The sequence below is a fragment of the Lutra lutra genome, chromosome 6 (assembly GCF_902655055.1).
Source record: "Lutra lutra chromosome 6, mLutLut1.2, whole genome shotgun sequence".
NCBI lineage: Eukaryota > Metazoa > Chordata > Mammalia > Carnivora > Mustelidae > Lutra > Lutra lutra.
Window position 1 is genome coordinate 35,678,280 of NC_062283.1, and position 25,567 is coordinate 35,703,846.

At 36.5% G+C, this 25,567-nt stretch overlaps 1 protein-coding gene across 2 annotated transcripts in view; it reads left to right on the top strand.

The window, feature by feature from the left end:
* Nucleotides 1-25,567, top strand: part of COL12A1 (collagen type XII alpha 1 chain) — a 119,238-nt gene that overhangs the window by 82,145 nt on the left and 11,526 nt on the right. For both annotated transcript variants that reach the window (XM_047733615.1, XM_047733616.1), the window contains exons 44-58: nt 136-275; nt 1,774-1,897; nt 2,071-2,214; nt 4,118-4,282; nt 5,916-5,954; nt 6,338-6,476; nt 8,654-8,796; nt 9,314-9,423; nt 12,935-13,084; nt 14,964-15,041; nt 16,360-16,446; nt 17,916-17,969; nt 19,114-19,209; nt 20,460-20,513; nt 21,366-21,419. In XM_047733615.1, the coding sequence (XP_047589571.1) occupies nt 136-275; nt 1,774-1,897; nt 2,071-2,214; nt 4,118-4,282; nt 5,916-5,954; nt 6,338-6,476; nt 8,654-8,796; nt 9,314-9,423; nt 12,935-13,084; nt 14,964-15,041; nt 16,360-16,446; nt 17,916-17,969; nt 19,114-19,209; nt 20,460-20,513; nt 21,366-21,419 (1,577 nt within the window). The remainder of the gene's footprint in view (nt 1-135; nt 276-1,773; nt 1,898-2,070; nt 2,215-4,117; nt 4,283-5,915; nt 5,955-6,337; nt 6,477-8,653; nt 8,797-9,313; nt 9,424-12,934; nt 13,085-14,963; nt 15,042-16,359; nt 16,447-17,915; nt 17,970-19,113; nt 19,210-20,459; nt 20,514-21,365; nt 21,420-25,567) is intronic.

The window sequence follows — 25,567 nt, forward strand, 5'->3', positions numbered from 1 at the left end:
GATGCTGCTGCTGTTGAACTACACTTTGAGTAATGAGGTTTCAGGCTACATTTCTTGGTTTTGTAACTTCATTTGAATGAAATATTTCACGAGAATTGGGGTTTCTCTGTTTTTGTTTTTTTTTTTTTCTCCCAGTATGCAAAGGGGCCAAGGCAGATATTGTATTCTTGACTGATGCTTCCTGGAGTATCGGGGATGATAATTTTAATAAAGTTGTAAAATTCATCTTCAATACTGTGGGAGCCTTTGATGAAATCAGTCCTGCTGGAATTCAGGTAGGTACTGTTTCATAGGTGGCTATTCATTTGTAATGTCTTGCTGGGTTTTTTTTTTTTTTTTTTTTTGAATATTGGTTTTTAACGTAGAAAGGCTTGGGCACCTGGGTGGTTAGGTGGGTTAAGCCTCTGCCTTCAGGTCAGGTCATGTTCTCAGGGTCTGGGATCCAACCCTGCATCGTGCTCTCTGCTCAGCAGGGAGCCTCCTTCCCCCCACCTCTCTGCCTGCCGCTCTACTTGTGATCTCTGTCAAATAATTAAATAATTCTTAAAAAAAAAGGCTTTTCAGTATAAACTATGTTTTGGCTTCTGTTATTTAGGATTTTCTCAACACATGTATCATGTATTTTTGGGAAGGAGTTGGGTGGAAATGGCCAATAGAAACATAAACCCTCTTCTAGGTATTTTCTTGGCTAGATGATACTCCTTTCGGAGATTTTAGGGCATTCCTACTCTGACTTCCTGCTTAAGACTTTTGATAATGATACTTTTTCCATAAAAGGTCATCTAATGTTCTGGAAACTAAATGCATTTTGATTGTCATGCCCTGTTAAGTTAGAGGACTCAGCGATGAATAGTGACTGGAGTGGGTGTGTGGCATTTTGTACTTGGTCATTATGGCATTCTAGATTATGAAAATAAGAGATTTTGACAGAAGCCACAAATAATTTCATAAACAAATCACTCTTCTTTTGTGGAATGTACAAATTTCAAATCCCCAAATAATCCTGTGAACATTTATGCAACCCAAGAAGAGTAAATATTCAAGCTAGTTAGTTATAGTCCTAATTTAACTTGTTAGCAACCAAGCCCCTTTTTTTCATCCTTTTAGAAACTGAGATTTCTGATAAAAAGTAAAAATTTAAAATAAGTACTGTATTTTATTAACTTCTATGTGCCAGCTACTTTCTATATATGATTATCAGTCCTTTAAACAACTCCAGAAATTAAGTATAATTATCTCCATTTTACTGATAAGAAAACAAAAGCCCTGAGATGCAGAGAACTTGCCCTAGGTCACATAGCTACCAATTGGCAGAGCCAGGATTTGAGCCCACTGAATTCTATGAAGCTTGTATTCTTTCCAGTAAATCATACTTCTTTCTACTAAGTTTGTGGTAAGAAGAAGCAGTTGGCTGAGAACCAATTGCTTTGCTGACATTTGAGTTCCAGATGATGTGTTCCCATATCTAATCCTGGGAGGTCACTCTTCCCCAGCTTTACCCATCCCTTTCTACATCCTAGAGAAAGGATGTGGTTACCATGTGACTATAGCATATTTACAATGTTACTGTTATTGGCAATTTCATCAAAGAGTAGAAATGAGAGAATTTAATGAGGCAATAGTAGTCAGTGTTATAATATTAGCTATAAGGAGATTATAATATTCTGTTAGCTCTAAGACACTTCCCCATTCAACAGCAGGAGGAGCCACACTGTAAAGTTAAAATGTAAAAAGAGGTGTCTTAACCTCACCTTGGACCACATTCCCTTTCAGGTCTCATTCGTGCAGTACAGTGATGAGGTCAAGTCTGAGTTCAAGCTGAACACATACAATGACAAGGCCCAAGCCTTGGGGGCCCTCCAGAATATTAGGTACAGAGGAGGCAACACAAGAACAGGTACAGTTTATCAAAGTGTATGTAGACCTTCACCTTCCAAAGTTTTGGGAGTGGTAGAACTGGGTGTACTATCACATTTCATTATTCAGATTCTTATCAGTTGAGTGTGACTAATGGCACTGGGATAGTTTTTGCTGAACTGACACTAAAATGTTCCATGCTGCACTCTATAGGCAAGGCTCTCACATTTATTAAGGAGAAGGTCTTGACCTGGGAGAGCGGCATGAGGAAGAATGTCCCCAAGGTGCTGGTTGTGGTCACAGATGGTCGGTCACAGGATGAGGTAAAAAAGGCAGCTTTGGTCATCCAGCAGTCAGGTAAGCACAGGCATGAATTTGATGCCTAGTGATTGCACTCATTATCTTAACATGTTTTACATGTTCAGGAATGATAGCAAAAGATGAAACCGCTGCATTTACTTCACTTTACTTTTACTTTACTGTTCTGCTTTACTCTGGACTCTGTGCCCTTGAAATGTTAGTTTATATTTAATCATGGATGGTTTAGTGATTGCTCAAAAGGGACATTGTGTATGTCTTTGTTCAAGATGTGACTTGAGGTGTGTGAAAAAGCAAACTGAACTTCCCCATAGTGGCTGGAAGGCTATGGAATGCAATTAGAGGATGCTTCTAGTGCAGGCTTCCTGCAGATGTGAACTTTGATGCTGGGTCCCTGTGCAAGGAGAAACATAAGGAAGTCTTTATCTTTTAGCACATCCTTGCAGATGCAGACCCAAGGCAGATTGCTGAAAGGAAGTATAGTGAGGCCTCAGGAAGACATCTTTGGGGTAGACCTTAAAAATCAAATATCCTGATAGCATCCTGCTAACAACTTCCCCTTGGATTTGTTTTTTAAAAGAATTAGTAGAGATGAAATGCGGTCTTACCAGCATTCACACTCTCCACAACCCCAAATTCCAAACCCCAGGTAGAGTCCAAGGTAAATATATCTTGGAGAGAATTCTATTTTGTGCATGATCTATTGTAGTAAATTGCAAAATAATTTGTTATATGGAATTTGTCACCTGCATATACATGATTCTTTGACTAAAATATGAGTCATGATTAGTGCTAAATCATACTGTTTTCTTTGCACTGACTTTTTTAAAATAAATTTTTGCCTTTATGTTAAGGAGATATCTATAATTTAGGGGTTTTGGCTGATTTAAATTTGGGATTACCAGGATGCCTGGGTGGCTCAGTTGGTTAAGCAGCTGCCTTCGGCTCAGGTCGTGATCCCGGCGTCCTGGGATCGAGTCCCACATCGGGCTTCTTGCTCAGCAGGGAGCCTGCTTCTCCCTCTGCCTCTGCCTGCCACTCTGTCTGCCTGAGCTCGCTCTCTCTCCCTCTCTCTCTCTGACAAATAAATAAATAAAATCTTTAAAAAAATAATAAATTTGGGATTACCTTATTCATATCTCATTAGAGAACTGACTTCTTATATAGTCTGCTTTTTCTACTTTCAAATTAAGCTTTTGGAGTGGACTCTTTGTTTATTTGTATTAGTCTAAATAAATGAAAGTTTATTGCCAGTGAGAATTGTCGATTCCATTTTGAAAGTGGCCAGAGTGCCTCCTTTGTGCCTGAGTTTATTGAGAATATCAGTTTCAAGAATTCAAATTTTAAAATGAGCCCATTCTTGGTTTCCAAATTATATAAGCTTGAAATGTTAATAGTGCCTAAGAGAGCTTTGGAATGGGTGGGTATATTAGAACTGTGTTCTCTGTGAGGAAATGTACACCACTTTCTGCTGTTAAAATGTGCTTCTCGGGGCGCCTGGGTGGCTCAGTGGGTTAAAGCCTCTGCCTTCGGCTCAGGTCCTGATCCCAGGGTCCTGGGATCGAGCCCCTCTTCGGGCTCTCTGCTCGGCGGGGAGCCTGCTTCTTCCTCTCTCTCTCTCTGCCTGCCTCTCCTCCTACTTGTGATATCTCTCTCTGTCAAATAAATAAATAAATAAAATAAAAAAAAAATAAAATGTGCTTCTCTTAACTGATAGGATTTTATTTTAGGAAACCCATTAATTGAGTTTTCTAAGCCAGAAAATAGGAAGACCTGGGAGAAGTACATGTTTATTAACGAGAGTTTATGTCAACTAAAAGGACTTGCTGTATCTACTGAGAAAATACAGCATCATTTCTGAAAAGATTTTATTTTGAATTGCTGAAACAACAAAGGACAGAGAAAGGGATATGTAATTCACTCTATAACCACTGCTTTGCAGGGTTCAGTGTCTTCGTAGTTGGCGTGGCTGACGTTGACTACAACGAGCTTGCCAACATCGCCAGCAAACCCAGCGAACGGCACGTATTCATTGTTGATGACTTTGAATCTTTTGAGAAGATTGAGGACAACCTCATTACTTTTGTCTGTGAAACTGCCACTTCAAGTAAGTCATGGTCCAAATGGATCCACAATCTCACCTGTTCTGGAAAGATAACGGCTTAGTGGAAGATAACAGCTTAGTGGACAACTGTCTGTCCTATATGGGATCAAATCTGTGCATAAATAGATTCTGGGGAAATCACTTGGGAATATGATGAGTCATTGTTCCTACTGAGATTGTGCTGAATGTGTGTTTGTCACAGGTCTGCTTTTAGCCTTGACGATGTAATATTCCTTGTATGGAAATGAAATATTTTAACATACCCTTTTCCCACCATCCCAATGCTATGACATTTGAGTAAATTAATCTTCAGCTTAGAAATGCATTTATAGAAGCATTTCTGTGAGATGAAGCTTTTCCCTATTAGTAATCAATTGGTATTTGTTCTGTCAACATCCGTAATTCAAGGGAGCAATGAAAACACTGACCTTTGTGTGTGCACTCCATAGAGATGCACTTGGTTCTCATTTGTTTTTTTTTGGGTGTAGATTTTTTGCTTTTTGCCAAGACTTCAAGTTCAGCTTTTAAAATACAGTGAAGGACCGAAGATTAATTATTTCACTCAATTTATCCTCTTCCCCATCCATAAGCGCTAATTCTTGGGATATCATATTTTGAAGACAGTTTTATGACTAGTACAGACCACTGGTCCTAGCGAAAGCTGTGCTTTACAAGTATTATATTTCCCCCTATTTAGCATTACCGAAAACTCAGACTCCCCGTAGAGGTGGCAATAGTCAACAAACACCAGTGGTTTACTATGAAAGCTTACCCTGAAGCTCTGCCTGGAGCTGCCCTGGGGGAAGTGGGTCTGGAAGTACTGTTGTCTCCGTTGAACAACAGGGGGTCCTGAAAGCCACCCCAGGTAGCCCTGGCTCTGGGGGCTCCAGGGTGAAAACTACGGCACACTCCTCACTGTTAGGTGGTGTTTGGTAGCCAACATGAGGCTCAGTGGCATGGCAAAGATCGTTAAATAGGGACAAACTTCTCCTGCCTTTGCATACACACAAGAGGAGAAGTGAGTTGGTGGAAATCGGAGCGGGGAGACAAACCATGAGAGACTGTGGATTCTGAGAAACAAACTGAGGGTTTTGGAGGGGAGGGAGGTAGGGGGCTGGGTGAGCCTGGTGGTAGGTATTATGGAGGGCATGTATTGCATGGAACACTGGGTGTGGTGCATAAACAATGAATGCTGGAACACTGCAAAGAAATAAAATAAAATAAAATGAAAAAAATAAAATCTCTTGGGAGGAAGCTTCTTTATTGAAGAACATCTGAAAATTTAATTCTTTTAAATTATATTTTAATTATTGACTTCCCTTTTAAAATCCTTTAACTTTATTTTACTATTCATAAGAACACTGTAAAATTCCCACTTGGACTGGAGAAATTTCCGAAAACATTGATTATACCAGTCAGTACTAGAATTTCTACCGCACAATGGAAGTGTACAAAAATAACTTTAAAAAGGGTAGATTGTTGCTATTTCTTATAAATGAATCAGCAGTTACTTGGTACACGTACACAGCTGACTTTCAGCAGTTACTTGGTACACGTACACAGCTGACTTCTGTGTGTGTATAATGTGTGTATATCGTGTCAATGAATCGTACTTACAGAGCACTGTGCATTGCAGGTTGCCCTCTCATTTATTTGGATGGCTACACCTCCCCAGGTAAGACTTTATACCCTTGAACTAATTTATTTCAGGATTTAAGCAATAAAATCATTAAAATGACCTCATAGCATGGAGGACAAGGGGAGATGGAGAGGAGAAGGGAGTTGAGGGAAATTGGAAGGGGAGGTGAACCATGAGAGACTATGGACTCTGAAAAACGATCTGAGAATTTTGAAGGGGTGGGGGGTGGGAGGTTGGGGGCACCAGGTGGTGGATATTGTAGAGGGCACGGATTGCATGGAGCACTGGGTGTGGTGCAAAAATAATGAATACTGTTATGCTGAAAAAATAAAAAAAAAATTAAAAAATCCAAAAAAAAAAAAAACCTGAAAAAAAAATGACCTCATCTCAATATTTGCTTTTCTTTTTTTGATGTAAAGGTTTTAAGATGCTTGAAGCATACAACCTGACAGAAAAGAATTTTGCTTCTGTACCAGGAGTCTCTCTGGAGTCAGGGTCTTTCCCCAGCTATTCAGCTTACAAGCTTCAGAAGAACGCCTTTGTCAATCAGCCCACAGCGTAAGTGGGACTGCGAGGAGGTTCCTTTTCTTTTCATGGGCCTGACACTTTATGGAGGTTCTTACAATTTGTGCTGATTTCTTAGAAGCTAGAAACTTTAGAATCGTCAGAAGTCTCCTTATGGATGATTCAGTTTAGTTTCCTTAAATATGGCTGGGTCAGGTGTCTTCCATCGGGTCCCCTAGGAGACTAGGACTTAAGCCTTGCTATTCTCAGACCCACGAATCTCATCCTGGTTCTGTAATATTATGGATTACAGACCTTTTAGGGTTTAAGTCGAGGATTATAGATTTAAACCTTCTTCAAAACAGGAAGGCAACGAATTATTTTTAAACAGGAAGGCAACTAATTATTTTGAACATTTCTCCCTGTGGTGCAGAGGGACTGAATGGAGTAAGTGCAGAATGGGAGCCGGCATTCTTTCTAGTGTTTCAGGTCTCCAGAAGATGAAATGTTGTGGCAGTTTTGCTTGTCTAAGATCAGACAGACAGTGGTTAGTTTTTATTGGCCAGTGCTCTGGCAATCTATTGGGTAGCTCTAGCTGTTGTTATTTTACTTCATGGACGTTTGCACCTGGGTATCATAACTAAAATATGTATTTTGTTATTCATTAGAATTAAAACACTTTAATGTTGAAAATATGTGTTTGGCTGCTTATGGAGAAAAAAGAACAAGGAGAAATAAAGCCTTCAGAACCTTAGGACAGGGTCGGAAAATGATGTCTGAAATTTGAAATGCTCTGGGAAAGCTGATGGAAAATTCAGACTAAAACCAAAGCTAATTTCTTTTAAGAAAGCACAGATCACATTGTTGTAGTTTGACCGCATTGGAAGTTCCTAACTCTTTCATGGTTAACCATGTTGGTTCACAGCTTTAGCTTTGTCAGTGAACCCTTAATTCCCAGTGTTTAACTTTCAGTCACCACAAGATATGATTCCTACATTTTAACTTACGACAGCCTACTGTGTTCTCAAGAGTCAGAGCTTGTGGCTGAACGAAGCTGAAACAAAGAAGCATAAATGCAATTAGAGGTTTTTTCATAAGCACTCACTGACGGAGGAAGGAGAAAAATAGATTGGGTGAGAGATATATGGAAAAGGTAATATTTTTAACATGGAGTATTATGAAGGTATTTGCACATACAAAAGGCAGCATGTCAGCTTGCCCAGAACATATGTTTCAAGAAGCGGAACAGCATTGTATCCCAGAGATACCAATGGTGTGGTACTGGGACATGAAACCCCAAGAGATACTCTGTGCTCTCTGTCAAAGACTGTGGAGGAATAGCTTCTTTTCTGTCCAAGAGTTGATAAGTAAAGCCTTTTCACTCCCTTCAGGAAGAAAGTATTATTAAATGGTCTCAGACAGAAACCCATCAATCCTACCTACTTCAAAGCTTCCCCCAGAACAATGACTGACTCAACTCTGGAAGAACACACGGGACCACATTTTTTGTCTAATAGACTTAGAGCCAAGAAACACTTCCTTTTAATTGAATCACATCCTTTATTATCACTAAACGTTTGCACATGTACATGGCCTTAACATTTATTACTGGTTTTATTTTTGGGAACATGCGAGCTTCTGGAGATTATGTGATTTATTTAATTTCAAGGGAGGAATTTGGAAGTGTAAAAATGATTAGAGTTAGGGATGGAGAAATTAAAACCTTAAGCCTTATGATCTCATACCTTTGACATTGGAAATTAAGTGTATTTAATAAGATTCATTCTCTTTAAATTACATCCATAGATAGAATGTTTATCTCTAAATCTCTAAAATTATTATATAATTTATAATCATCTTTGTGTCTAGAAAAAATTAATAGGATATTAACAGTTTTTAATAGTAGAATAAAAGAATTTTGGGTAATTTCCCAGACTTTTGTGCCTTTAGCAGATTGTAAATAATCTATAATATACATATATTTATATACAAATATATATATTTATAAAATATAAATATAAATAATCTATTAACTACTTACGTCATGGATCTTTAGTGTTCTTTTGATGTGTTTCCTAAATTTTCCCGCTTCTAATATGTAGCCAGATTATTATGAATGGATTCTAATACTACTGATAATGAGATTATCATACAAAGATTTAAAATATCCTCTATTTCTGGTGAGAAATCCTTATTAAATACTAATTAATCAATTATGTTTTATCCAACAGAGATCTACACCCAAATGGACTCCCTTCTTCATACACGATCATATTATTGTTCAGACTTCTCCCAGAAACTCCCAGTGACCCTTTTGCAATTTGGCAAATCACAGATAGAGACTACAAACCACAAGTTGGAGTGATTGCAGATCGTAAGGATTTTTATCTTATACTAAGGCACAGGCATATGTATTTTTGATTATGTTTTCTCTTTCCGTCTCTTTAAGAGCCTTCTGAATATATATATATATACATTTATATATATATAAATGTATATATATATTTTTATATATATATAATATACATATCAATGCTATTATCTTTACAAGTTTTAGTTCTTATTAGATAATAAATATCTTGGGTGTGCATATACAATGTTATTCTTGAATTCAATATTAGATGAAATTTATTTTTAGCAGGCTATGTAATACTTTTATATATATATAAAAATATATATAGTAAATATATATATACTTGATGTATAATTTTATATGTATTATTTTATGTTTAATGTTTTAAAAATATGTCAGTAAATATTCTAATTACATTTTATCTTAACTTAAATGATTGAATATTTTTAAAATCTCTCCAGCAAGAGTTATTTGTTAATACTTTCAACATAAAGCATGCCACGTGTTTGATTTAATAACAATTATGTGTTGGTTACAGCTTCTAGCAAGACATTATCATTCTTTAACAAGGATACAAGAGGTGAGGTGCAAACTGTTACATTTGACACAGATGAAGTGAAGACATTATTTTATGGAAGTTTTCACAAGGTAAAAACATAAAATTATCCTTTTTTATAGAAAAAGAATATGACTTAAAAATTTAAACTAATTTATAATTTATTAAAATGTCAGGCTAACTTGGTAGAAACATAGCTATGTCTTTTAAGAACAAAATCTCATTTTCGAGGATTTGATTAATTTAAAAATATTTAAAATAAAACAATGATTCTTCTAATAAAGAGATAACTAATACTAACATTTTGATATATTTCAATGCTATTATCTTTACAAAATATGAGTCACATAGTGTACATAGTACTGGATGCCTATTTTTTCTACCTACCATTTTATTGTGAACCTTAATGTCATCTCATTTCAAAAGCTTAATTTTTGTGGATTGTATTTTAATTGATAAAATTATTCTTTTTTAGAACATAGTAAGTGGCTTCTACTTGCTTGTTTATTGAAAAGTTACATACATACTAGTCCAAAAGTTATGATTATCTACCAAAATAATTAAAATACATATTTGTGAGTTTAACTTTTCAATAAACTCACTATGGCTTCTCTAAAAAATATTAAAATTTCTAAGATGGATTCTTTGGGGATGGTTTATTCTTGTTGATCTTCATTAGTTTTTTGCATGTCAACATCAGAGGATAATGCAGACTTTCAAATTTCTAAAGGATGATTAATTGACACATTAATACTAAAGTTGGGATAATTAGAAATGAAAAGAACCGTCTAGGTTAGGAATAGACTTCTTAATGGTATTCCTCTGTCTCTTGGATTGAGTTAACAGGAAGAATACCACTGGGGCAACATTATGGCACTCAGAATATTAGTCCTCGTGCACAGAAGACAAATACTTCCAGTTCAGTCTGATTCTCAAGTGATAATTGAACTTTCCTGTACTTTAATAGTTTAGCAAGATTTCTTACAGATTCTACTCCTGAGAATCTTAGTTTCTTTCCAGAATTTTTTTTTAATTGATGAATCACTCTTGCCAAAGATGGCAAGGGACTCTCCTCTTGGAGCTCAAAGTGGCTTCAATGTGCACATTAGTGAGGAAAAAAAAAAAGAAAAACCAAAACAATGAAGGAAAAACAAAGATTTCCGAGTATAATGTCATATCTGCTTAACAGTTTTCAGATTTCCGTGATGAAGTACAGTAAAATAAATGCCTCACCAGAAAAGCAAATTCTAGTTTGACAAATATTATTAGCTTTAACTGCTCCTTATCTGATAGTAGATGTTGAATTTGGCTAAATTCTTATGAACTTTTTTGGCTCATTAATACACCTATTAAACTTACTTTTGAGTACTTGCTAAAAAGAACTATTTTATTTTTCCTTCCATATGACTGAACTTATTAGAAATGTAGTCTTCTATGAACAACTGATAACAACTTAAAAATTATTATTTTTAAATTTCTAACTTTCTTCAAATATTTCATTTTACTTAGGATAAAAAAAGGCAGTATTTTGCGGAGGTCTATAGTGACAGTCCTTAATTATAAATCAAGCTAATTTTTTTTGACATTTCCTTCTTTGCCTTTATAGAGAGGTATTTGTGTTCTTAGGTTTTATGTAATGCCTCTTCTTTTTCCTTCTGACAAGCTCTCTTTTCTATTCAAATATCTATCTTCTTTTTTCATCAGATCTTTCTTTTTTTAGTTTCTTCTCTACTTTCACCATGTTCTTTTTTTCCCTCCATTTCTCCACCCCATTTTTTTAACGTATTCTCACTTATCTCAATTCAAGTGCCAAGTTCAGTCACTGTTTACATTCTTTACTGATCCAAAGGTTCACTTTTCTTTCATTTTCTGTCTAATTTGGAAACTAAAGTTCTTCAGTCTTTTGGATGAGAATGGGTGGTGCTCTGGTACCAGGAAATTAATGAAAATGACATGTAGAGGGCTCTTGGGAGAGATGATGAATAGCCTAAAAGAGCTTAAATAAGGAATGGCAAACAGCTATGGCTCCTTAAGGATTCTCTTGACAAGTTTTTGGTCTCTGTTCCAAGTGAAAAGTTTATGGTAAGAAGAAAAAATGGAATAGATAAAAAAATAAAGATTTAGGGAATGGCTGAGTTTGGGAAGGGAGATGAGTTGATAAGAGTGTTCCTATTATTTTCTACTTTTCTGTGACCAAAAAATATTTCACAGCTAGGAAATAGTCCTTGAATAGTCTACAGATGAAGAGCCCACTGTGAGATGTTATTATGCATGTGTTTAAAATATATTGAAACATATTGAAGAGATTGTAGCAAAATATGTTTTTAAAATCAATTTCTTAATGGTTGGTATTGCCTGACAATTGGAATAATTTTGTTACAAATTTAAAATTTTGATTTCAAAATAATTTTTTGGGGTACTATGATTTTTTTAATATGTTATGAATTTCTGGCTCTGAGATTATTCATACAACCCAACAAATAAATTCTTTTTTTAATTTTTTTAAGCTGGGTGTAGAGCCCAGTACAGGGTTTGAACTCAAGACCCTGAGATCAAGACTTGAGCTGAGATCAAGAGTTGAATGCTTAACTGACTAAACTACCCAGGCATCCCAAGTTTTAGTTCTTATTAGATAATAAATATCTTGAGTGTGCATATACAATGTTCTTCTTGAATTCAATATTAGATGAAATTTATTTTTAGCAGGCTATGTAATACTTTTATATAAAAGCAATCAATATGAAATTCAAACTTAAAACTAATTGATGCACTAAGCTGATGATTCTATATGGGGAAAAATATTCACTGTTTAAAGACATCTCCAGAGATTATCCTAATGCTTATTGACTCAAAGCACTTAAGAGAATTTCTGTTCCTTTTAACTTGGAGCCAAACTTTTCAAAGTAATCAAGTACTTACTTGAGTATTTGTGGTGTGATAAGTGGAAACTATGAGCATAACTATAAACTCAAAGATTACCTGCAATAATTTTTTACATTTTAAAATACAAATGTTTTGTTAATTATCTGCACTAATAGATTTCAAATTCTGAGTGTCTTTAATATCAGATAAGAAATAAATCAACATAAGATTCTTTCCTTATAAGGAAATTGAATCTTGTATGTGTTGATTTTCAGAATTGAATCTCTGTAGAAGACATGTGCTAATTCTTTACTATTTTGGTATCTATATGGTGTACAAGTTCTTTTTGACTGAGATTAAATTCATCAAAATCAGTGGAAGACATTTGAGGCTCCTTTCTATTGAGTATAATAATATGTTAATAATTTCTAATTTGTATTTGAATAGTTCTTTATAGTTAATGGAATAATTTCATCTACTACTCATCTCTGGTCATCTCAGTAGTGGTACATATGGTAAACTAGGAAATTATGCCATATGTGTGGATGAGGGCTCATTCAATTTGATGTTAATAAATGACATTGACATTGCAACCTGGTTGTTGGATTTTTAGTCCAAGACTTGATTTGGATTAAGAGTAATTTAAAGAACATATTTTTTCACTTGTGATCTGAAAAATGCAGGAGTCAACCAGGTTTTTTGGGGTAGAAACTTTGTAATAGAAACAAATGATCTTTTTAGGTTCATATCGTAGTGACCTCAAAAAGTGTTAAGGTTTACATCGACTGCTATGAAATCATAGAAAAAGATATCAAGGAAGCTGGAAATATCACAACCGATGGTTATGAAATTCTTGGAAAACTTCTTAAAGGGGAGAGGAAATCAGCCACAGTAAGTAACACATTTTTTTTTTCTTGGTAACTTGTGCTAAGATTGAGATCACATTTTAAAAATAATCAGTGAATTTTTTTTTTCCCAGTGAGTTTTATTTATTTATTTATTTATTTTTAGGATTTTATTTATTATTTGAGAGAGAGAGAGAGACAGAGACAGAGAGAGCATGAGCAGAGGGGAAGGGCAGAGGGAGAAGCGGACTCCCCACTGAGCAAGGATCCCCGATGCAGGGCTGGATCCTAGGAACCTGGGATCATAACCTGAGCCAAAGGCAGACGCTTAACTGACTGAGCCACCCAGGTGCTCCCTTGGGGAGTTTTAAATTGTCAAATGTCTTAGATTGAAATATTGAAAAAGTTACATTGAGGAAATAGGTATTGACAGAACACAGTAATGTGCTTGACTGATAGAAAGGAAGTAAGATGTCAAGGCACCAGGGAGCATCATGTAGTCATCTTGGAACAGGATCAAGTCGGAGAGTACAACACAAATAGTTGTCAGGATAACCAGTGAAATCTAAAATAACTCGTTTTTTGTTCTTCAAAGATAGCTATTGTTAGCACAAGTTTTTGCAATCAAGAAATGAAGCATTTATAGCTTAGTGACACAGACACAGACTGTCACTGTCCTAGAGCCTACCCTCTCTCACAGAGGAGTCATCATCTGTCTCGGAAGGAAGAGCGGGGTAGGGGGCGGCCAGCTGACGGACCGCATTACTCCCAATTTAAACTGGCTCAAGTTTGAGGCGGGAGTATGCCAGCTGTATTTACAGTGCTCTCTACTAATACAATTTTAAATTTAGAGTTTTCACTGTCTCAGGTTAATTAATTAAGTTCAAATTAAATGTCAGTCAATAATAATATTGTTCTAAAAGCAAGGTTAACATCTTTGACTTTTATTATTATTTTTTAATTGCATTTGCTTTCTTCCGTGGACAGGATTTCCTCCTCCTAGATTCACAAGTTTTTATTCCACAATGTAGAAGTAATTAGTGCAAACTTAATGTGTTGTGATTAACATCTTGACTTATAATTTAATTAAATTTAAAAAATTTTTAGAGATTAATAGAATAATTAGTATGTTTAATCCTCTAAATTAATAGCAATGATAATGATGATTACTAAGATTTATCAAGCACTTAGAATGTACCTTTTTATTTTGCTTTATTGAAGTACAGGTGACACATAATGTTACATTACTTTTAGGTGTACAGCAATAATTCAACAAGCTTACACACAGACTTTTTACTGAGTTTTGGATTTGTTCTTCACATAAAATAATTACAACAGGTTTATAAAAGGATGGCTATATCCAAGCAGTCTTCCTTTTCACCAAAAGAGCTTTATTTTTAAAATGTGTGAATATAGAAAGCATATACTATATTGAAATAGTTAAGCTGAGGGTTATCATAAAAGTTCCTAGTCAGCCAGTCAGCTCCTAGGTAGGAAGTTATGAAAAGAAAAGCATCAGTTTTAGAATAAATGAAGAATTTTTTAAATGTAATTTTTCTACAAGGGTGTACAAGTTGATTTAAATGTGTAAAGTCTTCAAATTCTTAATTAAATAAAATTTTAATTTTTAAATAAAGAAATTAATGTTCTCTTTAAAAAGACAAAACACAATCAAGCATTTTATTTTACCTAAGGAAGTGAATCAGAAATGGGAATTTCACATACGCATTTTGCCTTACCATCTCTTTCTCTTAGGCATAGGTTTCTATGTTCTTTCCTTATGAAGTAAGGATCACGTTGCTCTCAAGGGTTTGCACCCTTGAGAGAGTCTCTGTGAGAAATTGACAAAGGTTACAATGTGGAAAAGTTAATATAAAATGTTTTTTCGTGCATCTTTAGCTGATGTTGCTATTGGTTGTTTGCAGTTCCAAATCCAGAATTTTGATATTGTCTGCAGTCCGGTGTGGACCAGTAGAGACAGATGCTGTGATATTCCCTCTAGGGTAAGTAAAATGGAATGGAATTGTGTTGTGGCCTTAAGAGTCCTCCTGGAATAAGGGATGTGGATGCAGATGGTCCGGAAGAGAAAGTAGCACTCAGCAGCTGAGTCTCCAGCATGGAGCTAAGGGACAGGCATTATGTGCATGCTCACCCACTACCACAGCTCAGGCCAAGGACCCCTCATTCCAAAGCCAGGAATACGACAAAAGCACATCTGGAAATTCTCCCTCCCAGCCAGCGTGGTTATGTATAGTTAGAAAAGTCCTGCTGAGTCAGCGTGCTTGATAAATCTACTTATTACAAAACCCTCCTATTGCTTGTAAAATATCAGCATTTTACAGAATGAACCATCATCTCTGGATATCTAAGGCTTATGGCAGACATAACTATATTACTTTGTGAGATGATGGTTTTCCTTCATTGTAACTGCGTCAGTGGTGATAGTTACAAAGTTGAACGTAATGATGGATTGGACTCTTTTGGCAAGCAGTGAGCTGCATACATCCCCGTGTGTTATTTATTCATCAAATAATTATTGAATGTCTATTTATTTTAAGCCAGGCAGAATTCTATGTGTTTGGGTTACATCAGTGAAAAATGAATATTCAGGTGGAAAGGAGGGGGAGAGAAAGAATTAACAAGTAGATGTACACTACATTACAAAGTAGAAAGTCCTACGATACAAAGGAAATCCAGGTGAAGGGATAGAGAGCCGGGTGAGTACCATCAGCCCCTAGTGATAAGGTGAGGTTTAATCAGAGACCTGATGAAGCGAGGGGGTGGACAATGTAGATAAGGGAGAAACAGCATTCCAGTTGGAGGAGACTGTACATGCAAAGGCCCTATGGCCACAAAGTGCCCTGAATATCTGAGAAATATTAAGTAAGAACAGTGGGGCTGGAGCTATGTGATTGGAGGGGCAGTGGTTGGCAGTGAGATGGGCAAGGTGGTACTGGTTTGCAGAACATGTAAGGCTTTGTAGGCCTTGGAAAGGACTTTAAATTTTACCCCAAATGAAATGGTATTGCTCGCTGAGCTACTCAGCATTTCTCTAACACTGGATTAGGGAAAAATTATATTAAATTACCAGTGGTCCCCATGGTGGTTTTGTAAACACTTGTCATGTAAGGTTTCCTGAAGTGAAACAAAATAAAGATGTAAAGGACCAAAGCAGGATTCAACATAAGACTGTTTGTCATGCTAAATACAAATTATTTCTTCAATTTGAGGAACAGATTTCCTTGTGTATATAAGTGGGAGGGGAAGGATTGGAAGTCGTTTTGCTCAATTCATAGGCAAATGTGCTTTTCAAAATTTCAGAGAGATGAAGCAAAGTGCCCTGCTCTTCCAAATGCTTGCACATGTACACAGGACAGCATTGGACCTCCAGGTCCACCCGGGCCTGCGGTAAGGGAACTGCAACAGTCCTAGCTTTTCCTCTAAATCTTTGGAGTGATCATCTTTTTGCCAATATAGAGTGGATAAAATGCTTCTAGCCATCTGTATTTTCTAGGACAGAGCAAGCTAAACTGCAGATGACTTTTTATGGTATGTTTTGGGATGGGAAATGGAATAAATCAAGAAGAAAATTTGAACACATTTGCATACATTTCTCCAGTCATGCAGGAATGAATGATAGTGGCTAGTATTCAAGAGCTTTGCTCTTAAATTTGTGAATTTGGGTTTTCATCTATAATCATGATTTTGAAAATTTCTTCTGTCTCCTAAAAGCTTCTTGTATGTATGTTATGGAGTCAGGTTGAGAAACTGACCCAGAACAACTTGTTTAGAACAATTAGGATATGTATACTTTATGTAGTAGGCATATAATGAGAATAACATGCAAGGAGGGTAATTTATGTATGTGATGGTATTATAAACTCTAAATAGAGGGGTTTAGAATAACTTGAGTAAGAAGTCTATAACTAGGTCTATTCATGGGTGAGGGGAGACCAAGAAAGTGCAAGGCACAACATTGAAGATTGCAGTGATAGTTTTCACTAATCAGTGTGGAACCTCTTGATCTAACCTGGCATGGTTTTGTGGAATGGAAGGGATACCTCTAAGGTCTATCGGCCTCTTTTAGAAAATGGTTGATTAATGTAGGAAAAACTCTGAGATTCTCGGAACACCAAATTTTACCACACTTGGGTCATATTAAATAATGTGAATTGATTTTAGGTTAATTAAAAACCAGCTTCTCACATATAGAATCAAATGTCACTGGAATTATCACCTTTTATTTATTTATTTATTTATTAACAGTAAATTACCTGATTTATATTTGTAATCACAAAATTATATCTGGGTGTGACTTAGATGTATTTGAAAAATAAAGGTTTTTTTTGGTCCTCTAATTATAAGATAACATTATCAGATGTTACGATCATATTTATTTCCTCTTTGTTCTGTGAATTCTGAATTTCATTTACGAAAATACACGTTCTGAGATTCTGAGAGTTTCAAGATACTCTTCTTTTTGCATATTAATTTCTCTGAAGAATGCATACATATAATTCCAAAACAGAATTTTCTCCTCACTGTATTTAAGTAATGCTTATTTTTTTCCATTAAACTTGAAATTTTCAAATAAACTTCAAAACTTGCTAATGATTAAGAAAAGTTCAGAATGTAAAAGTGGGACACTTAAAATGTACGAGGTGTTGAAATTCTCTTTCCCCACATATTTATATGACATGTATTATTCACTTCAGTATTTAGAAGATAGCTGTTGATTGTATTGGCAGTATTGTTGGTAATATTGGTAGTATTGATTGCCTAGAGAACACCCTGCTGCTGGAAGTAATTTCTGTATATCAACTTCTCCCTGCTGTCGTTATTTTCACCCTAAAAGGTGTTCTCACTATGTATTTTAGGGAGGACCCGGTGCTAAAGGTCCCAGAGGTGAAAGAGGAATCAGTGGGGCAGTTGTAAGTATATTTCAGAGCACATTAAAATTTTCACATAGATGTTGAAGTCTGATTGTTCAAATTTCCACTAAGGGGATATGTGACCTTGAGCAAGTTAGTGTGCTTTAGGCAATATAGATATTTGTGCCTCATCTCTGGTTGTCAAGATGATGGATTAGACTAGCCAGAGAAAGAATTGTTAAAGGCATCTCACTGCTATAAGAATTTCACATGGGAAATCTGCCCACGAACCTAAGGGTTCTGCTGCAACATGGAGACACAGAGCTGGTCACCCAGTCATCAGTGGGAAGACACACAGGAAGCAGAATACTTCTGGGAAGCTGGAGAGGGTTGGGAGCAGTTGTGCTGCTCTTTATTTCACCTGTCTCAGAGAAGAGCTGAGGGGCCACATATGCATTCACTGAGGGTCACTGGGCCCTTTCTACCAGGTCCAATGCAAGCTTATTAGGGCAATCTATTATGAAGATAATGTCATAATATTTTTAATTTTTGTCATAATTTGTCAAAAATTGTCATAAGTTTTTGTCATAATATTACTAATTATAATCTAACCCAGTTAGGAAAGGGTGAGACTGGGATGCTAACCCAGGGTCCCGACTCCAAGTTCACATGTTTTCCACTTGGACATGTTGCAAAGAGGCTCCAGCATAAAGCATCTTCTTTGTGTGAGGCGAACGTGATAAGCATCTTCTTTGTGGATTTCTGTGTTTCCTTGCTTGATTCATGTATACATTAGTCCCAGAAATAAGCCCAAGTTTAAGAGAAATCAGGACTAGCTAAAACTAAGTCAATTCCACTGAAATTCAAGCTTCGATCTCATATGAATTCATGAATATAAATGTATGAATATATCATATTCAGTGTGACTTCTTTTAAAAAATCTACTTCTAATGGGACTTTTGGAAAATTAAGTGCTCTTGGGATGAAAAATGTTATTGCATTTTTCAGCTGATCTTTAATGAGTAGTAAAGGGAAGAAAAGAATGGTATTAATAAATGCTTTTATAGGTCTGTAGATTTCTAAAATGTTTGCTAGCGTTATATGATTAATGTCTTAAGAGTTATGACGATAGTCTTCTGATTGGATGTTAGCTCTGGAAGGTCATTACATGACTTTGTGGTTGTTTCTGTCTTATGTGTTTTAGGGGCCCCCTGGCCCTCGTGGAGACACAGGTCCTCCAGGCCCCCAGGGTCCTCCAGGTCCCCAGGGACCCAACGGACTCTCTATTCCGGGAGAACAAGTAAGCACAAGGGCTTTCTGTATTTCAATGAGGATTGTGGATTAAGTTGAAGTGGAATATTTTTTACTGTATTTTGCCAAACTCAGATGTTTTCTGATAACTCAATAAGGTTAGTCATTGAGATAACTTCTTATGACTATAATTTCAGATATGTAAATTGTGTGTGTAATAATAGATAAATGTGTAGATAAAATTATTGCCACTAATTTGACCTTTAAAAAGTAATAGGTGATGCATAGGTTCTTTAGCATCCTGAAAGCTTTGAAATTACTTTCAGCCTTTGCAGCAGGAGGCTAATATTGATGACCTCAAGGCAAGGTTGCATCATTTATCTAGGTCATTACTTCCTTAAAAAAACAAAACAAAAACTTTTAGATAAAATGTTGACCTTTTGTTCCAAATGCGAATCTGAAGTTATAAAAGGTTTTTACCCTTTAAGACTCATATTTTATTTAACTAATACCATTTTTCTATGTCCTAAACAAAAAAATGCAGTAGAAGAATTATGATAACTGTACAGTTTAAAAATAAAAATAAAATAAATATTTTATATTTATTTATAAATATTTTATATTTATTATAAAATAAAATAAAGTTTATTATCTGTTAAGATGCCTTACCAGATAATTTTTTTTTGGCACTTAGAGGAAAAATAATCAATATCAGATATAGCTAGAAATGAGATGTGGACGGATAGGGCTTTCTCCCTCAAAATTGTTGACTACATCTACTTTTAGCTTCTTCTGTTCAAAAGGGAGTTTTGGGGCTTTTTACCTGTCTTACTACTATTATTAAATTAACTAGCTTAAATTAATTCAACTTGGACTTTTAGCAAATGTCTTCTATCATGTAGTTATAAAGATCCAAATTATGTTACAATATAATTTTCATTGATTATCTTCCTATTAAAATGAGCACTTAATTAAATATATTAAATTAAAAGGTAGTTTTTTCCCTTCAAATTTTATTTATGTGAAAATCCCTTACGTTAAACTACGTCCTTTTAAAGTAATAAGTATATCATCCTATAATTATATTAAATTATCCTATAACAAGTGGAAATCAGAACACAACATTTGTAGTTTAAAAAAGTGAGCATCAATCCCCAAAATGATTTATTCACTCTACCTTCTGAAATGTGTTTATATTGGATTTATGAAATGATGGAGATTTCGGAAGTGACTTATGTCTTCCCCTTTCACTTCATCTCTGTAAAATGCCTGAGGACTGTTTTCCCACTGTTTCTCTAGGGGCGCCAGGGGATGAAAGGTGATGCTGGAGAGCCAGGACTTCCAGGCCGAACAGTGAGTTGTTCTTCAAGTTGCCTTTTCTTTCACTTGTCAGGTGCTGTTTGGAAAGTTGCCCTTGTAGTGCCCCAAAAGGTGAACTCAGGGGAAGCAGCAGAGTTGAAGACAGATTGTGGGCTTCCCACAATTTCCATTTCAGCCCCTGGTCTTTGTTATCAAGTTTGTGCTGTTCAATTCAAGTGTCAGCTTCTTCTTTTTTTTTAAATTATTTTTATTAATATATAATGTATTATTTGCCTCAGGGGTACAGGTCTGTGAATTGTGAGGCTTACACATTTCACAGCCCTTATCATAGCACATACCCTCCCCAATGTCCATAACCCAACCCCCCCTAACCCTAACCTTCCCATCTCCCAGCAACCCTCAGTTTGTTTTGTGAGATTAAGAGTCTCTTATGATTTGTCTCCCTCTGCATCCCATCTTGTTTAATTTTTTTCTTCCCTATCCCCCACAAGCCCCTCACCCTACCTCTCAAATCAGGTGTTGTCTTCTTGACAATCATTTATTATATGGCTGGCACTGTGCTTAGTTCTGGTTTTCTGTTGCTTTTTGAAGCCCCTGAAATTTTTTTTTTTAAGATTTTATCTATTTATTTGAGAGAGAGAACAGGAGGAGGGCTGAGGAAGAGGGAGCAGCAGACTCCCCACTGAGCAGGGAGCCTGATGCAGGGCTCTCCATCCCAGGACTCTGAGATCATGATCCAAGTTGAAGGTAGACACTTAACCAACTGAGTGACCCAGGCACCACCACCCCATGAAATTTTTTTCAAGCATTTTGAAAAATAAAAGTGTCTTTTCCCAAATAGGAACTAATTTACAGCATTTCACTTGTTTGTTTCCTTTTATGTAGGGAACCCCAGGATTACCTGGCCCACCAGGACCAATGGGACCTCCAGGAGATAGAGTAAGTTTTCTTGGGCTGGCTCTGATGATGTTGAATAGGACATCACATTGTTGCCTATTAATTAAAAATCCTCCACAATTCAGTTTGCATGGCTGGAGATGCAGGACCCACAGATCCTACGGAAGACTGAAAAACTAGTATCAGTGACCACCTGACACCAGATCAATCAATGAAACAAAATGGTGGGACTTTCGGCAGATCCTTGAAATTTTCATTTTGGGAATTTTAGAAAAACTTATCCTATTCAGAAAAAAAGTTCATAAAAGGAGTTTTAGCCTATTAGAAGGAGATTCAAGAATCCTAACAAATGCTTTTAAATCATAAGATTAAGTTCTTTTTATGAGGCAGCTTTTATGTAATTCTGAGAGTAGTCTTAATTTTCATGGCATTTTCTATGAAGTCAGGACATCTTTTCTAACACATGTGGAACTCAAATTCCACTTTTAAACCTTGGGATGGGACAGACAACTGTCTTAATAGGAATTTTGCTTCTTTCCGGCAGCTTTCAAGTTTCTCTTGATTTATGATGGAATCAGTGTAGGAAACCTCATCTTTTCTAGGACAAGTAATAAGAAGCACAGTGGACATATCTTCTGTGTTCTATTCAACATTACAGGATCATTTGGTTTCATAGGAAACGATGAATACTTTAATAACAGATTTTAGTGTCACTCAGAACCAAGGAACTGTTGACTTTTCAGTATCTTAGGGTTCAGACAACAACCTGGAGTAGTCTATATTCTGACTAATCAAGTTAAAGCTTGTGATTAGCAGCAGGATCTGAGAGAGCTGACACTAAAATAGCTATCGCTAACACACTGATTTTTTAACCTTAATACCTCTAAGACACCAGGCAGAAGAGGAGGGTAATTCAGTGGGAGCAAAGATTTGCCCAGATAATACTGAAAGGTGGATGATATGCCAGTGAACTTTATTTGCCTACTTTTGAGTTTGAGAGAGAGAGAGGTCAGAGAGAAAACTGTGTTCTTTGGAAATCTGTGACCTGGAGAGGTACTTATATGATACATTCTTCTGACTCTTTTGAGACTGGTACTTCAGTTTTTTTTTTTTTTTAATTCTTACTTTATTATAAAAGACAATAGTAAGATTTCAGAGGTGACAAGTTGGTCTATTCAATTAGAGGACAAAACCAAAAATACTGCAATTAAGTGATGATGGGCTGACTCACTTGGTGCTGTTATTGAGGAAGTCTTGTTGTACCCATCATGTCCAGCCTACAGATATGGTGGGTAGCCAGTGATGTCCCATCAACAGGTTCTTCCTGAACTGGTGATCAGACAGCCTTTGCCACCATCGCTGCCTCTCTGAAAAAAAATGAGGGAATGGGAAGGTTCTATGCTTTTCTGCTTTTTCACTCTCAGACTCTAATCTGTGAATCCAACTTTGTAGTGAGGCCCCCCAGATCTCTCAGGTTGAGAGTGAGGACACTTTTCAGGAAACCATTCCCCTCTTTCTCACTCAGCCTTGTTCACCTACCCACCACTTAGTTTTCTACCATGAATACTGAAAGTAGGATGCACAGCTGATAGAATATAATCAACTTTGGAAAGTTAGATAGACTTTGATATAGGCATTATGTCTGAAAAGAAAAAGAATAAAAAGAAAAGAAAGAAAGAAAGAAAAAGAAAGGAAGAAAGAAAAGAAAAGAAAAGAAAAGAATAGAAAAACTTGAAGTCTGTGGTGAAAGAGAAGAGAATAAAGCTCAAGAGAGCATGCCCAAAGACCACAGTGAGGAAGGAAGAAGACTTGTTACCAAGAAGGAGTTGGTAGGAATTGGATACGTAGAGTGTCTCCAGCAGAGATGATTTGCAAAATGAGGCAGAGCTTTGGCAACGGGACCGTTAGAAAGAAACAAAAAAGGAGAAGTGAGTTGGGGGAAATTGGAGGGGGGAAAAAGCTATGAGAGACTATGGACTCTGAGAAACAAACTAAGGGTTTTGGAGGGGAGAGGAGTGGGGGGTTGGGTGAGCCTGGTTGGGGGTATTAAGGAGGGTAATTATTGCATGGAGCACTGGATGTGGTGCTTAAACAATGAATTTTGGAACACTGAAAAAAATTAAATTAAAAAAAGAGAAAGAAACAAAAGAACTGCATGTATAGATATCTAGTACATGTGTATCTATGAAAGCAGCCATGGGTCTTCTTAGCCAGCCTCAAATAGGGGGAAGCAGCAATAACTACTGTGGCTTTGAAAGTGGAGAATAAAATAAAATTATAGCACAGAGTCCTGCAGATGGCTCAGGGGGGCAGACCTTCTGAGGACATCAGAATGAGATCCTTTTCACCCCCAACTTAGATATATGTTTCTTCTAAAAGAAAGTGGTTGATCTGACCTAAGTGTTCATGAACAGATAATATATATATGGTTCAGCCTTAAAAAACAAGAAAATCCTGTTATGTGCAACAACATGGATTAAACTCAAATTTGGAGGACATTATGGTAAGTGAAATAAGCCAAGAACAGAAAGAGAAATACTACATGATCTCACTTAGGTATGGGATCTAAAAAAAGTTGAACTCATGGAGACAAAAAGTAGAATGGTGGTGGCCGTGGGCAGGGGTGAGGGGAAATGGAGAGATGTTGGTTAAAGCTATGGTGTTGCAGTTGTTAGGTAGGATGCATGAGCTTTGGAGAGCTAAGGCACAGCATGGTGGCTATAGTGAATAACACTACATAGTATACTTGAAATTTGCTAATAGAGTAGATCTTTAAATGTTCTCCTTGTACTCGAGAAATGATAACTGTGTGAGGTGGCTATATGTCAATCATCTTGGTTGCAGTAATCATTTCACAGTGTATGCATACACCAGAACATCATGCCATGTACATCATAAACACATACAACTTTTATTTGTCAATTACACTTCAATAAAGCTTGGGAGGGAAGAAAATGGTTGATCAGGAAGTTCTTTAGCTGACTGAAGAGGATTATTTGGAAATAAAATACTCAACTAAACAAACAAAAGAGTGTCCTATAGACACTGGAGAAATTTAGATGGGAGAAATGCCATTTGAACCGCTAAGCAATACCACCAGAGCCTTTTTCTTCTTCAGTGGCTCTCAGAAGCAATGGTGATGTTATATCAGATGAACCTGGAGTCTGTTTTTTGTTAAGCAGCCCTGGATCTCCCTGAAAACAGTCTGAAATCTTTATCTGTTTAAGTTTCTGGGGGAAAAAAACAAAAATTGAGAGGGGCTGGTGGTGGTGGAATATTTCTAACACAGTTTTGTAGAAATAATTGAAACGTCCTCTGGTGTAAAATCAATGGAAGCATGGATACAGAAGGCAGGCAGCTATCCAAATGCTCTTGATTTTTGCTAGAATCCAAAAATATGGATGAAATTATCACTCTTATTCCCTGCAGAAAATGAGACAAAAATCTCCTTTGACAGAGGAATGCAAGAACTATAAAAAAGACCTGACTCCGAAGTCCTCTGCTGAATTTCAGAGCTCTCGCTGTGGGAATGAATGCTAACTGGGTAGCAGAGTGACTCATTCTGGGCAGAGGTCATCTGGCACTTGGACGGAGGCAGGTCCTGAGAGCCTGCAGGGTGGGTGGGGTGCTGCGGGGGCACATCTCTCCTCCCAGGCAACCTGACACCCATGGGGATATGGCCTTCTGTGCCAGATGAGGAGAGACAAACCACTAAAACGATTAGCTGAGGATCTGAGGATTTTCTTTCCAGTGGAAGACAGTTAAGACAACTTCACACATTTCCAAGGTCTAAAAGAGAAATGCCCTAGGGTGGAGTCATCACTGGCCATACCCTTGGCTGTCTGGCCATTCATTGTTCAGGAAGGAGGGAGTTTTTTTACTCAAGTGGTTGGCCTGTCCTTCGTCTTTTATGATACCATGAATTTTGGGCAGCAACATTTCCTTTTCTTCCACTTTGATTCTTTCTGGGCTAGATTGTGGACATTGATGTTTCAGTAGAAAGGGTTAGCCTTGCTCTAGACTTCGTCACACTCATACCCAAGCGAAAGCTAACATCTTTATAAAAGGAGTCTACCTTCTTCAAAGAAGACTCTTAAAATGACTTTATTTATACTGTATATTTGAATAAATTTTTTTTTTTCTCAGTTAAAGGCATAGCATAAATTGGAAATCTTTTTGGGGGGAGTATA